Source organism: Arachis stenosperma, chromosome 5 (assembly GCF_014773155.1).
Source record: "Arachis stenosperma cultivar V10309 chromosome 5, arast.V10309.gnm1.PFL2, whole genome shotgun sequence".
NCBI classification, from domain to species: domain Eukaryota; kingdom Viridiplantae; phylum Streptophyta; class Magnoliopsida; order Fabales; family Fabaceae; genus Arachis; species Arachis stenosperma.
In genome coordinates this window covers 24,552,654-24,566,504 of record NC_080381.1, presented here as the reverse complement: position 1 = coordinate 24,566,504, position 13,851 = coordinate 24,552,654, and the positions used below count along the sequence as shown (strand labels likewise).

At 36.1% G+C, this 13,851-nt stretch overlaps 1 protein-coding gene across 7 annotated transcripts; it reads right to left on the bottom strand.

Moving 5' to 3' along the window:
- Positions 1-369: 369 nt before the first annotated feature.
- On the bottom strand, positions 370-13,528 carry LOC130980064 (uncharacterized). Of its 7 annotated transcripts, XR_009086869.1 has the most exons (16): positions 13,113-13,528; positions 12,143-12,808; positions 11,378-11,584; positions 10,960-11,271; positions 10,078-10,199; positions 8,776-9,918; positions 7,706-7,847; positions 7,417-7,576; positions 6,892-7,055; positions 6,256-6,341; positions 5,894-5,993; positions 5,235-5,296; positions 4,447-4,608; positions 4,194-4,353; positions 2,227-2,386; positions 1,593-1,617 (listed from the first exon to the last, which is right to left on the bottom strand). XR_009086869.1 is itself a non-coding variant. In XM_057903671.1 (14 exons), exons 1-14 carry the CDS (start codon positions 13,269-13,271, stop codon positions 1,453-1,455), a joined length of 3,648 nt encoding a protein of 1,215 aa, XP_057759654.1. In that variant the 5' UTR covers positions 13,272-13,528; the 3' UTR covers positions 370-1,452. The 7 variants fall into 7 exon arrangements, 4 of the variants coding, with proteins under 4 accessions (XP_057759654.1, XP_057759655.1, XP_057759656.1 ...); XR_009086868.1 differs by having other exon boundaries at positions 4,194-4,608; XM_057903671.1 differs by lacking the exons at positions 4,194-4,353; positions 4,447-4,608 and having other exon boundaries at positions 370-1,617.
- Positions 13,529-13,851: the final 323 nt, after the last annotated feature.

Sequence of the window (13,851 nt, the reverse complement as noted above, 5' to 3'; positions counted from 1 at the left end):
ACTAAAATTCATATCACATTAGGGTTTATTTTCTTAAACTATGCTATTTATATGAGAAGTACGGATATGCGGATCTGCAGATTGGATCCGCAGATATCACTGCCAAATCCGCAATCCGATTCTACCATAGTGCGGATCGGATCGGATCCGATAGCTCTGTAATCGGATATTATCCGTAAAATTCGAATCGGATACGGATAATTACTGCGGATATGTAGATATTATCCAATGCATATGCAGCCTTAATTTCTCTTAATAAATAACCTATAATGCAACATCTATAATGTGCTTTTTCTTCCTCATCACCTAGCAAATTAAAGGCCAACTGAAATTTATTGTGGCTATTCTATTATTTTTGTAGGGGCCAAGCAGAGAAAGAGTTTAAGGTGGAGGTTGAGGCCATTGGAAAAGTGAGGCATAAGAATTTGGTACGTTTAGTTGGATACTGTGCACAAGGTGCTAAGAGGTAAAATGTTGTATCCACATGACTTGTATTATTTTCTTTTGTTGTAATAATGTCTTTTTTTATTCAAATGTAAATGGTATGTCACTTTTGCTGACCACTCAGGATGCTTGTTTATGAATACGTTGACAATGGAAATTTGGAGCAGTGGCTACATGGTGATGTAGCTGCTAAGGGTAAAACCTCGTCTATTTCTACCCTTACTCAGGAATCATTTTAAAATTAAAATTAAAATTTTAGTATTTTACATATGTCAAATGCAGAATAAATTGTACTCTTCATGCGGAAAAGAGATCCTCTGAGTAAGATTCGGGCTTCCTTACCGTCGATAATGAAAAAGGAATTTTAAAAATAAATAAATTCATAAGCACACACTCTACCATCATCGCCTAATATTCTAATATATTTTTAGTTGGATCTCTCTCTCTCTCTCTTTCTTTCTCTCTCTCTCTCTCTCTCTAGTCATTGTTTGTCAAGCATTCAAACAAGCAAAATATAAGAACGGTCGAGTCATCATCTGCTGAAACATGATGGTCGGTTTTGGGGTTATCAGCTATGGAAATCGTTGCAGCAAAATCAAAGTACTTGAAATTGTAGCAATAACTAAGATGGCCAAAGATGTCTTGTGCCTTGTCTTGGTCGCTTTCATTCTTGGTTCCTCAGTGCCTTTGCAGTCCTTCAGTGCCTCCTTTGCTTGTCATCCAATGCATAGTATCATCAAATCCAACGAAATCCTCACAGTTCAGTTGTGCTGCCGTGCTGTCTGCAAATTCATCTGGACACATGCGTCTTCGTTGCCTTCATTATCAGTCTAGGCACTTACCAATTACCATATATCCATTCCAGATATCCATATCAATTGTATCTTGGAAATGCTGAGAGGATTTTGAAAACACCCAGCCACACAGAGGGCAAAAACTCTTTGGGCTAGCTTCTACTCCTCGGTTGATAGTACATAGCCATCAATTCATCGAAACTGCTGACGAACTTCAGATTCCATACTGCCCCATTTCATTGATGACATGTGAATAATATTTATTATAATCGAGAGATTCCCAGAAATGACGCCCAAATTTCCCATGTTTAGGTTCCTTAATATACCAATTGTGCAATTCTTTTAGGCTTCTATCGAACTTCTGCTTTATGGAAAGCACCTGCAAAATAAATTCAGCCAGACAAGTCAACATGTTGTTTACTAGGACCAACCATTTCAGAAGGCGGCTAAGATTTTCCACATTGGATGTTCCATTTCCTCATATGCTATCTACAGCATGGAACAGGGCCATTGAGTATTCTGATGGCATTGGATCTCACCAATACTGAGAACATCATCAAGGCCCCTTTGGACTAAAGAGACATGTACACTTGCTGACTGCATGTGCTGCTAAAACCCTTATGTTTATAGAAAGTTAAGCTGGATCAGCTATGCTGAGAGCAACCTGGGTACTTTAAATCCAGGAAGACACTCCAAAACTATTTAATCATCCATGCTTACCATTTTCTGCATGTAAAAAATAATAAAAATTGATGGCTCCCAGAAAATATGAACAAAAATATTTATACCAATTGGTCAAACTAACTTCCCCAAGCCACGCTAAATCCATTAACAATATTGAGTTGAAGTGATCTACTTGGTTGCCTATTAAGCTGAGAGGACGAAAAGGAAGATTAGTGGGTGTAATTTGTAGGAGAAAACTATCACTCAAATTATCAGACCTGCAATGTGTTGTGAGGTTGAAGATGTATATTCATGCGCAGATTACCTGAGGTATATTGATTTTGGAAAGTTTGCCCGATAAATTTTCCCAACTGCTTCCAGTCCTCCAAACACCAACTGTAAGACAAGATCGGAAATCAAGTGCACATTGCAAAATGCTTTCAATAATGCCGCCTACTGCCCTTGTATCATCAGAGAGGAAACATCTGAAATGAATATACCCATTAATACACAAATTGCCGATTATTAGAATCCATCAATCAGATGTCACATACATTACTAAATAGAGTAATACAAAAACAAAAACAGAGCCTCATCCTACTAAGCAAGGATGACCACACAAATCAAATGACATCAATATGCTCTGTCATGGATCATGCCTAAACTAAATACATAAGCATGACATACTAACTTCGATACCTTACTCTAAATCTACTAGTTTGGATCCATGAGAAAACATTAGTTTCCCCATTTACATATGGATGGAACTCGTGCCTATCTCATCTCCCGTTTGCCCATTCCTGTCCCACAATCCTTCGGGTGTGACCCTTTTAACTCCATAACATAGATTCTCACCCTTGTGACCCCTATCCATTTTCCAGGACAGGCAGCCCCTAAAACAACAAAAGACCCTTAATCATTTACTTTTTGAGACATATTGGTCCTTACCCAAAATGACATCGTTTTGAGGGACTAGATAGTCCTTGCTTTTCACCCAAAATGATGTTGTTTTGGGTGAAAAAGAACCTACGTGTTGTGTCTCACAAAGTGAATGGTTACGGGTAAGAGACTGCTCTGTCATTTTTATTTTGTTAGGGGCTCTATGTCTTTTAGGAAAATGGACAAGGTTGAGTTGAGTATTTACTCTAGAAACAATTTAAAACTACAGGCAACGATTCAAACATATTCAATAAAATTATAAGGACCAACAATAATGTAAGCTAAAATAATTTATTGGAACATATACAATTCATCATGGTTGAGATATTTCAAGAAATAAATACATCAACCCATCTGAAAATATAAAAGGTGCAAATGTGAGGATTGTATAACATTTTAATTTATTTAGGGAAAGCACCAGCAAAAAATATAGTTATCCTGCGAGTTTCCAAGTGTAAGTAATTATGGAGACATACATGAAGCTTTAAGACTTTTTCCTATAGAAAAATAAGTTTTATTGACAAAGATAGTTTTTATTAAAAAAAGAACTATATGCAGAAGTTGCTCTCCCATCAGACTGAAGTACATAAACGCAGTTATCAATCTAGTTTACAAGATGGGTATGGCTATGCAACCACACATCCAGATCCACCAACCAGTAGAGATTGCATGTTGCACCAATATAAGCATCGCTGTCTTCCAGAGATGGTATTAAAGGGGAGAATTTATAAAGAAGAAAAGGATTTAGAGACAGAATTCATACTTCAATATACAACCTTAAGTAATCACAATTACTAAAAACACTAGCTCTAAATTGTCAATAAGAGTAAATCACCATTTCTGACCATCAAAGATGTGAGCGCTGACAAAACTAACCATAACAGATTAAAACTTAGTATCCACAAAAGATTAGATCTGCTTGACAAAACTAACAAAAACGTTCATCACAGGTTAATTTTGTTGAAAATACCATTATTACCCTTCACTCTTTTTCCTTTCCCATTTCCTTTCTACCTCTTCCTCTTCTGAAATCAAAATTCTCTCCCTGAACATCATACACCCACCAATCTTGATCTAATTGGATGCAAGAGTTGAACCATTTGGATGTGTATTAACAATATTACCTTCCAATTTAGACTTAACCATAGATGCATCCATTGAGAAATTAGTCATCTTGCCAGCAGGGGAAATTACAAATTCACTATATGGAAATTTAGAATATTGAACCACTAAATTTATAACAACTATCACTCCTAACAATGAAATTAACCTTGTGGTTCCAGAGACATGGGAATTTGAATCCCAAATTCATCTTTTAAATTGCAAAAATGCAAAAAAGTACCAAGACTTAACTGGAAGCTATGAACCGAAACTGAAACTTCGTTGAACAGTGAACACCCATCATCAAATGCTTCTCAAAGTTCAAATCTTTGGACTTCAATTAACATCTTTGTGCTAAAAACTTCCATGGCCAGGTTCAGGTTTGTGGAAACATAGTTTTGATGATTGCCACCTATCATCCAAATGCAACTATTAATGAGTTAGCTTCCTCACCTCTGGAGATGTCAGAAGATGGAATTGAAGCAAACCCATTGAGATTAACCACCGAAAGTTAATAACGTTGTATCTTCACCGCTATCTTCAGCAACAACTCATAGTAAGGTCTCTTTGGTACTGCAGCCATCAAAGCCGACGATGAGGAAAATGGAGCCTCGCCATGTTGTTGTTCCATCAACGGGGCCGTAGTTATGTTTCGCTTCGTACTCGTCTAAAAAAAAAAAAAGAAGATTTATGATAAAAAAAAACGGGATACATTGGCTAGATCTAGCCATTATCGAATACATCATCGGCGGAAACTGGCGAAATCATGGGATAGGAAAACTGAAGCTGAACTATTCCTCTTCCTCCTACTCCAATTCCTCTTCCTCTTGTTCTTCGTTTTCTTGTTCTTGTTCTAACTCTTCGTTTTTAGCTTTCTCATAGTTGTAGATTCTAAGCTTCACTGCGAAATTATTTTGATTAAGTGTAATTTCAGATTTGAAAATTTTAGGGTTTGTGTATGTTGGGTGATGATGGATATTGCGTTGGTGCTGTTAGTGATGATAATGGCAGCGATTCTTAGAGAATTTTAGAAGAGGAAGAGATAGAAGAAAAAGAAAGGGGAAAGGAAAAAGAGTATGGGGTAATAAAGGCATTTTAAACAAAATTAACCTATGATTAAGGTTTTTGTTAGTTTTGTCAACCACATCTAATCTTTCATGGATACTAAGTTAATTTTAGTCTGTTATGGTTAGTTTTGTCGATGCTCACATCTTTGATAGTCAAAAATGGCGATTTACTCTTATCAATAATAATCCCCAGTAACTGGGAAGCAACAAATAGATGTAAACTCACATGCATAATGAATCAGCAAGATATTCCATATGCACTGACTCAAGATCCATCATATCTTTCACCTACATCAATAGGAATATCCAAAGCATTTTATATAATAACTGAATTATAATGCTATACAGATCATATTTTGTTTAACCCAAAAAGACATGAAATTGACATTTCAGTGAAATAGAAGAAAATATATAACTGTCCTAGTATCATGAGTTCGTCTTGCAAGTAGAGATAAAACAAATTCCCAAGAAGTTGGGTTGTTTGGTTCTTCACAGATCGTACTTATGAAGTTGAAGTTGCAGTTTCAGTATTTTCTTTGGTGTCTGTTAATACTACTTACTTCTGTTTCCATGGTCATTATATAGAAAAGAAAATTTTTATCAGAATGAAAGGAGGATAAGATATAATTATAACCCTAAACAGATAATACAGAAGAAAAAAAATGTAGCACAGCCCACTCTCGTGTGTTCTTAAAAATGCAATTCCATTGAAGCAATTATTGCAATTAAAGTAGGCACTGAACTCAAAATGCTCTAGCAATGAAACAAATAAAGACCCAAGATAACTAACCTAACTGAGTTGGTCACTCTTTCACCCTTATTTCTATATCAACGCACAATTAATAACAACTAGATAAATATATAATCAAACGCAGCAATTCAAACCTTATGCTGAAGGGAATGAAGCAACTTGCACCATGACACATGAGATAATTGTGATTCTACATACTGCTGCAAAGTAGATACAAAATGGTTGATCTGATGCCTGTCAGTTAGAGTAGAGCAAAGGATGCTTAGAATAACAAATATGCTTTTAAAAGTTAGTCCTCGAAATATAGAATTTATTCAAGAAACTATTTAAAGTAATGCTCATTAACTTCCCCTTAATAGACAATGGAAAAACATTTGCAAACTGCTGAATTTCAAATATTTTCCATGTCAAAAAACAGGTTAGTGTCGCCATCCAGACCACATGGCCCAAACATTCAGCATATCCTTGAAAAGATAGCAAGACGCTTGAGGAATACCTCATCATTGTCAATATATTAAGATGTTGTGTCTCATCATGGTGTAGTTCAGAATTTAGATCCTTCTCAGTCGTATGCACCAAATCCTGTTCATCAAACCCTTAGTAGTCAACATTACTGATAGCTCATGCATAGAATTTGTTGCATTGCCGTTACTATCAACCAACCATACATGTATTATCAATTGATTCATTGAAGGTATAATATTGGTACCAATTGTTTGTAATTAATACATGGAAGCTTCTACATGTGAGATTTCCATTAAAATCTTATAGACATTAAATTCACAATGATATTTGTAGAAGACAATACAAAAAATGGTGGTGCATAATAATGAGCTACAATACATCAAAATACAACAACAAAGGTTTATTCCGTTAGGTGGAATTGGATACATGGAACAAACGACACTATTGTATCCAATCATGAATCATGTTTGCAGTTGGCTCATCTATGCTCATGAGGGTAGATGTGACCTTAACAAGTGCTTTATAGAAGAACAAACTTTAATTTCTACTCTAAATAACCTTAAGAAGTGCCGTAACAAGACCCTAATAACATGGATAATAATTATCCAAAAACGGAATAAGCTAAAGGGGAGACAAAAAAAAAACATAAAATTTCATCAAACCACACCTTTAATGAGCGCCATACATCAGTCAATGAGAAAATGGCAAGCTTCACTTGTATCAAAAAGTTGAATATATCAGCATATAATTTAGATGCAGCAGGTGTCAAAACAATACTGAGCGGCCAATCCACGCGGTAACCTAGTCCTAAGAAATCGAAAGAGCGTACCCCTGACATTATTTGAAAATTCATTATCAGATATTATACTTTCAGATACCAACATCCACAAAGAAGAGGTTTAAAGAAAAGAATCAAATAACACTATAGTGTTCTAACACAATAAATAAATTGATAGAGTAAAAGGACTTCTGCTAGCAATTTAACATTATTATGGCCCGCATAGCTGGTCATTGTAATAATGATTCTCTGTGGGGAAAAAATTATATATATATATATAGCCATTCCCGGACCTTGCGTTAACACGAGATGTTTGTGCACTAAGCTGTCCTTTTTCTTTAGGAAATGCAACAATTGGATACCAATTACCAACTGGTAAAATCACCTTTCTATAGTATAGTAGTATGGATGTACCTATAGCAGAATTGGAAAGAGGTAATTTTCCATGTCCTTTCATGTACACAAACAACCTATCTTTATTAGGGTCTTGTTCACAAGAAGACTTCTGAATGGCCAACTCAAGTAGACCTTGAATTTCTGAGAGTCTCTCATTTGCTTCTGTAACAGACCACTTCTGTGATTTCAAGTAAAACAAAGAATATAAAAAGCAAATGAATGAGTAAATTTGCATCATTATAAACTATAAGCAGGTCATAGCCAAAGATTTTGCAAGTCATCGTGTAAATCAGGATCTGGGAATTACATGATGCCAAAGAGACAAGATGAACAAATCTGCCCAGTCTGCTAACTCCATAAAATGATATCGGCGCAGTGCCAAAAGATGCTCTTGCAACTCAAATACTTCCTCAAGCACGTTGATGGTTAGTCTGCTAACATACTTGTATCTGATATCTTTAAAGAAAAGCAACATTGGAGTAAAACACATTTCTTAGATGGAGCAGAAATCTATATGGCATTGATTGATCAATGCCACCTGCCTTACCTAAAAGGATAAGCTCTTAATTTAGTGAAGGTCTAGAGTGCAGTAGTAGATTACTGCTCATACAGAATACACAGTTAGTAACAACTGTCACTGACATATCCATAACTGATTGAGTAATGTAAAGACCCTAACTATGTCCCCCTATATAAATCTCACGTACTCTCTATCGTTCTCAGAATAACAATGACTATTTCAGAATCACTCACTCTATATTCTCTGAATTCTAGTAGGCCTGGCTGTTATTACTGCAGAATACTATCATTTTTAAGCACCATCAAATTCAAAAATGTCTAAATCAATTAATACTATTTACAGCTTTTCCTTATGGACTTTTAGCTTCTGGATCATGTAAGCGTGCAATGTAGTTCCGCAGTTCCTATCACCAAAATAGTCCCTGATAGAACTGGTTCAGATCATCATAGAATGTTCATTCAAGAGTGTTTTCTTCTTTTTTTTTTTTTTCTTTTCCAATGTGACCAGCAAACATAGAATACAGAGCGATATTCCAGAGACTCTAGCTACCGTATTCTTTTCATCAGCAATCCTTAGACTGATTTTCACTCCACCATTTCACTTGTGTTTATCGCAACTCCTAACTAATGAAAGGCCCAGCTGCAGCTCTATAAAAAGCCCCTTAAACATCCTTGCATTCCAGTTGTTAGGCACATACCGATTTCATCAGAAAAACAAGCCAATTCAGAATTATTGCTGAATCAGACCTTCATGAAACATATGCAGAGGAAAAGACTACTAAAAGAAGAAATATAAGAAACTTTAGATAAATCAATCAATAAGTTAACCATAATTAATGAACACAAAGATAAGGATACTGAAGCATGATTTCCTGCAGTAAGCATTTGTCAAGTATAATATCAAGTGGTATCTCAAAGGCTGATGAAAAACTGTGACTGTGAGTAGCACCACAATTCTTAGTATCACTAAAACTATGTAGCAATCTTTCCCAAGTGCTCCCTCCACATACAACTGCATCTTGCTTATGGTCCATCAAGTCCAATGAAGTATCAAAATTTTGTTTGGGGATATCAGCCAGCCCATCTTCTGTACCAATTCCCATTTCACCATATTTAGTATTCTTGTTACCATAATTGGCTGCACTACCATTCAATGGAATTGAAGATGCACTTGTAGCTCTAGAACCGATGAATAACTTGTCCATATAAACCTTACATGGGTCCTCCACTGTCAAAAAGTTTACGTACGGGAAAGGACGTTCATGGTTGGCTTTGAATCTTTCTCCACTCCCATCCATCCAGTGAAGCAACTCATTTCTTGTTAACATTGGATTCATACTAAGGAGATTAGGAATATTATACTTATGACCAACTTTTTGCAGTTGTAAAGTATACAAATTTGAAGTAAATGAATTATTATCAGGTTGAGCCTCACTTGTGGCTGTCCAAATAAAATTATCCTTAATGGATAAAACATCATGGCATGATATGGAGTATCCCAGGGACCTTGGTTGCTTTTCAGTTATCTTTCGCACAATTGATTCATCATCATCAACTGAGTTATTCAATAAGTTCCCCATTTCTGAATAACTGTCAGTCATACTGTATCTATACTGAATACTGAATACACAAGGGAACTGTGAATTCCCTGAATTTAGAGGATTAGACATGTTATTTGATATCACTCCCTCATGGGAAGACTTTAGCAAATGATCACTGGCATCTGTATTATCACAAATTCCATGTGAATCACTCCCTGGCTTCTCATGATGACAACAATCCTGTATTGAACTATTCAAGGTAGTACCCCTCAAGAAACTTAAAGCAGATAACTGATTTTGTCCCCCAACTATGAGACAAGGCCAGTCATGATGCTGATCAGAATCCAATTGCTCTTCAGAGCCATTTAAGGACAAAGTCTCAGATGAACTGTACATATCATCCAACAAAGATAATTCGTGAAGTCTTCTTGAGGAATCAGAGTCCATACTATCAGCATCCCTGAGAATTTTATACAAAATCAATTAAGTAATTACAGAGGGAAGTGCAGATTTAGGACAAAAAACAAAATGCCAAATAGCAGATGAGACAAAACATGGCACTTAGTGAATGTATCTACATGCTCACAAAAATTTGGGAGAGAGGAGACTGGGAGATTACATGTTTGAACTTCTTTTATCTGCTGTTGAACGGACAATAGATTCATCTTCTTCCATGACCTGTTCTAGTTTGTCAAGATCTCCTCCAACATTATCAAAAGATACTGAAGCATGTGTAGCTACCTTCAAAAAGAAATCAAGGAGAAAACATGGAAAGAAATAAGAACCAGCTCGTAAATGGGAAAACAGTCCTTTTTTGGGTCTCCGTATCAATTTTAGTCCCTAGTGGGCCATATCTTATTCTTTCACTGCCCCTTAAGTGGCCCATCCCAAAATCTTAATTTTGACGAAAGTAAAAAGATGAGAAATATCATTGGCAGCAGCTGATTATGATGACACAAGTTTACTCCATATAAGATTGTTCATTGCTACATCATAAACTATCGCAAAAGAAACATCCCTTCAAAGAATAGGGGAAATTTGCATTTGTTGGCACTTCAAATTTCAAACATTGTATTAACAAGTAACAGTTAATATAACAATTATAGCACAATATCACTTCTATTTCAGTTCTAGGCTTAACACCATCAAGATGGCAAGAATCATGGTTGCATGAATATTAAAGAAATACAGAGAAAATGACATTATGACAACACAAATTTGAGAAATAAATATATTTCAACTATATCTACTATGTCAAAATATTGTTTGACATTCAAAACTAACCATATTGTTACCTAAATAATTGTACTAAAAAAAAAATAAAATGTCCACATCTGGTACAAAAAGTCAATAAAGTTGGCTCAGATATTTTCTGCAGTTCCACATGTTTAAATACGCTAGCCTAGTAATCCCTTTCTTTTCTCCGAATACAAAAATAACTGAACGTAAATAAAAGTGACAAGTGCACATACACAAGGATCAAAATTTTCAGTACGATTACCCGTTGGTATCTGATTTCTAAGCTGCTGAGTAGGCTATCAATTTTTTCATTCATCCTTTCAAAATAGTTTTCCCTTGCAATCACCATAACATCTATAACATCTCTGCTGAAAGTCAACGGAGAAGAATAAGATGTAATACTACTAGCAAAGCCACTCCAGCAAGGAAGAAAGTCTTCAGAACTATGTTCTCCAGAAGTAACATGTACACAAAGTTCAACCAATTTTAACAATACTTGCAGCTGCTGACCAGCTCTAACAAGTGGAACCAGGAAGTCTTTAAGAAATTCAGGAATGGAAACATCATCTCTCACCTGATGTTAGGGAGTCCCACCATAAGAATCAAAATAACAAGGATAAACAAAGTTATGATGCAAAAAAAAAAAAAACTGTCGATAGCTCAGCAAAGGCAGGAATTACTCTGATATGTGTTGATGGAACGTCCATAGAATTGCTAGATTTAAGATGAGACTTAGGAGGTGAACACTCCATGTTTTCTACAATAAACTCCTTATATGGGTCATGTATTTCTGCTTTGAAAATCCACGATCTTATGAACCCACAATATGGTTCACATGATTGAAGAAAGAGAAACTTGAGAAGTGTACAATGAGCAGTATCAGCAACCTAAATTTCATAGAGGTGTATATCAATATAAAGAAAATTCAGAAATGTAGAAAAGAATGTATATAGGCAATATGTTTTAATTCACAATACAGCATGTGCAATGCAATTTCTGGAAAGTAGGTAGTTATCCATAAGGCCACAAAGGAATAATCCCCAAACCCCCTTCCCCCTTACTTTTTGCATTCGCTAGAAGGTGACATATGAAAGTGAGTAGCAATCTATTAAGCACAGTAACACCATTTCCGGGCCATGCCCATGTGTCAAAGACATTCTCATGTTTGTTAAATCCACATTTTTTAATCCCCGGAACCAAAATAGAGCAAAAGCCATAATCCAGATATAAAATGATGCATAAAAATATGATAATACAATGGCAGAAGCTTAGAGAACAAATGATCCCTATATCTTGATTTATCTTTAAAGTTGGGTCTATTTTGTGAACAATTTTACAACTATGCTAATAACTCTCTCCAATCATGATCTGTAAGAATTTTACACCCTAGAATAATAGTAGAATAAAACGAGATGGATCATACGTTGATATTCACGTACACTGACCTGTAACTGTGCATACAAAAATGTCAATAGATCTCCTCCTCTGTAGTAGTGACGAAACTCAGCCATAGCTTCAGTAATCACCTCCTCCAGAGAAATTTCTGAAAAGCGAAGGACCCACTTTTGTAGGTTGCATATGCTTGCAAGGGCTTCAACCCAAGTTCTTAATTCTTTAGTATGCAAGTAAAACTCAAGCAGCGTAATTTCAGAATGCACTACACTCTTCAAACATCCGGATGCAGGGAAATCAACATCAACATCAACATCCTTTGATGAATGTCTTAAAGCTATAGACGCATGAACCGTGTCCAATCCACAAAGGTACCCTTCCAAGACCTTTCCCACAGCAACTGCAAAGGCTTGATTAACAAGACTATAAGGAGGGGACTCTTGATCATTTTGACTTTGAAAACTGTCCTGTAGATTCATAATTGTAAAATAACCTACAAATTCACGGATAAGAATAACTAGAGAGCTGGTGGACCCTATAGATGTAAGCAAGTTTCCCAAAGATCGAGTGCTGGAAGCCCGATTCCAAAGACTGGAAATGTGGTGGAAGGTCCTGTCAGCTGGATCAGAACAAAATAAGGCAGAGAGTTGTTGGATGCTGAGAACAGATGATTTTACACCTTGCAAAGCATTTGTCGCCAGCCTCACAAGACTTGATTCCTGAGACCAAAATAGTAGAGGCAAATCACTCCATGTACTGAGTAGTGCTAGGTAACCAACTTTTTTCGGCCAACATCAGCCAACTTTTTAAAAATTACTTTTGTTTATCTTAAATTCTAGACCTAAATCATAAACATTTAACCTTATATCCTAAATTATAAATCTATACACTAAAGTTAGCTAATGTTTGCTAACTAAAAGATGATTCCCTATACTTCCTCCAAGTGTATGTACTAACCCATTCGAAATGCATAGAAGGAAAACGTGGTTGTTTTGTTGGGATTGTGAATGCAAGAATACTTACAGAGAGAGCGGAGAGGGTTTGATCTGAGACGGAGGAAGAAGGAAACGAGGGGCGGAGTCCACTTTCAGAGGGTATGGATTCCCATGTGCTTGGTGGAACCCATGGATCTTGCACCCTCAAATTCTGCAACAAAGATGCAAATCTCGCATCCACACCCATTGGGCACTGTCAATTGAGCGCTCTCACTAACCTTTTCAGCGTTAGTCACTTCTTGCGGAGGCGGCAACGCCGCAAGGGACGAGGCTGAGGACGAAGGACGCCGAGCCGGTTCGATTCTGAGTTACCAGGAAGCACACTGCTCGGCGAATGAAGAAGGGAAGCAAGAAACACTCTTGGTGGTGCACTGGTGCTTAGTATTTAGAGCAAAAGTAAAGTGATTTGAAAAGTAACGTGAATTTAAAATTGAACTGATGAGTGATGACTTGATGGTTATGGTATAATATATGAACAACAAAAAAGGAAAAAGAAGGGGTGGGATAACAAATAACTAGAGGAGCCGATGGCATGCTGTATGAAATAAATATTGTGCAACAAAAAATGTTTGGAAAAATTAGTGTAAAGGAGATATTAACGAAGAAAAGAAAAATGTTAAATGATCAGTAATATGTTGGTTAAATTTATCCGCACTCAAATGTAATTTTATTACTTGTGTTACATTGATCTCAAGCATAGTATTAACCACTTATTTAACTCGAATAAGATAGATAAAGTTTAATTAAAATCAAATTATAATAAAATC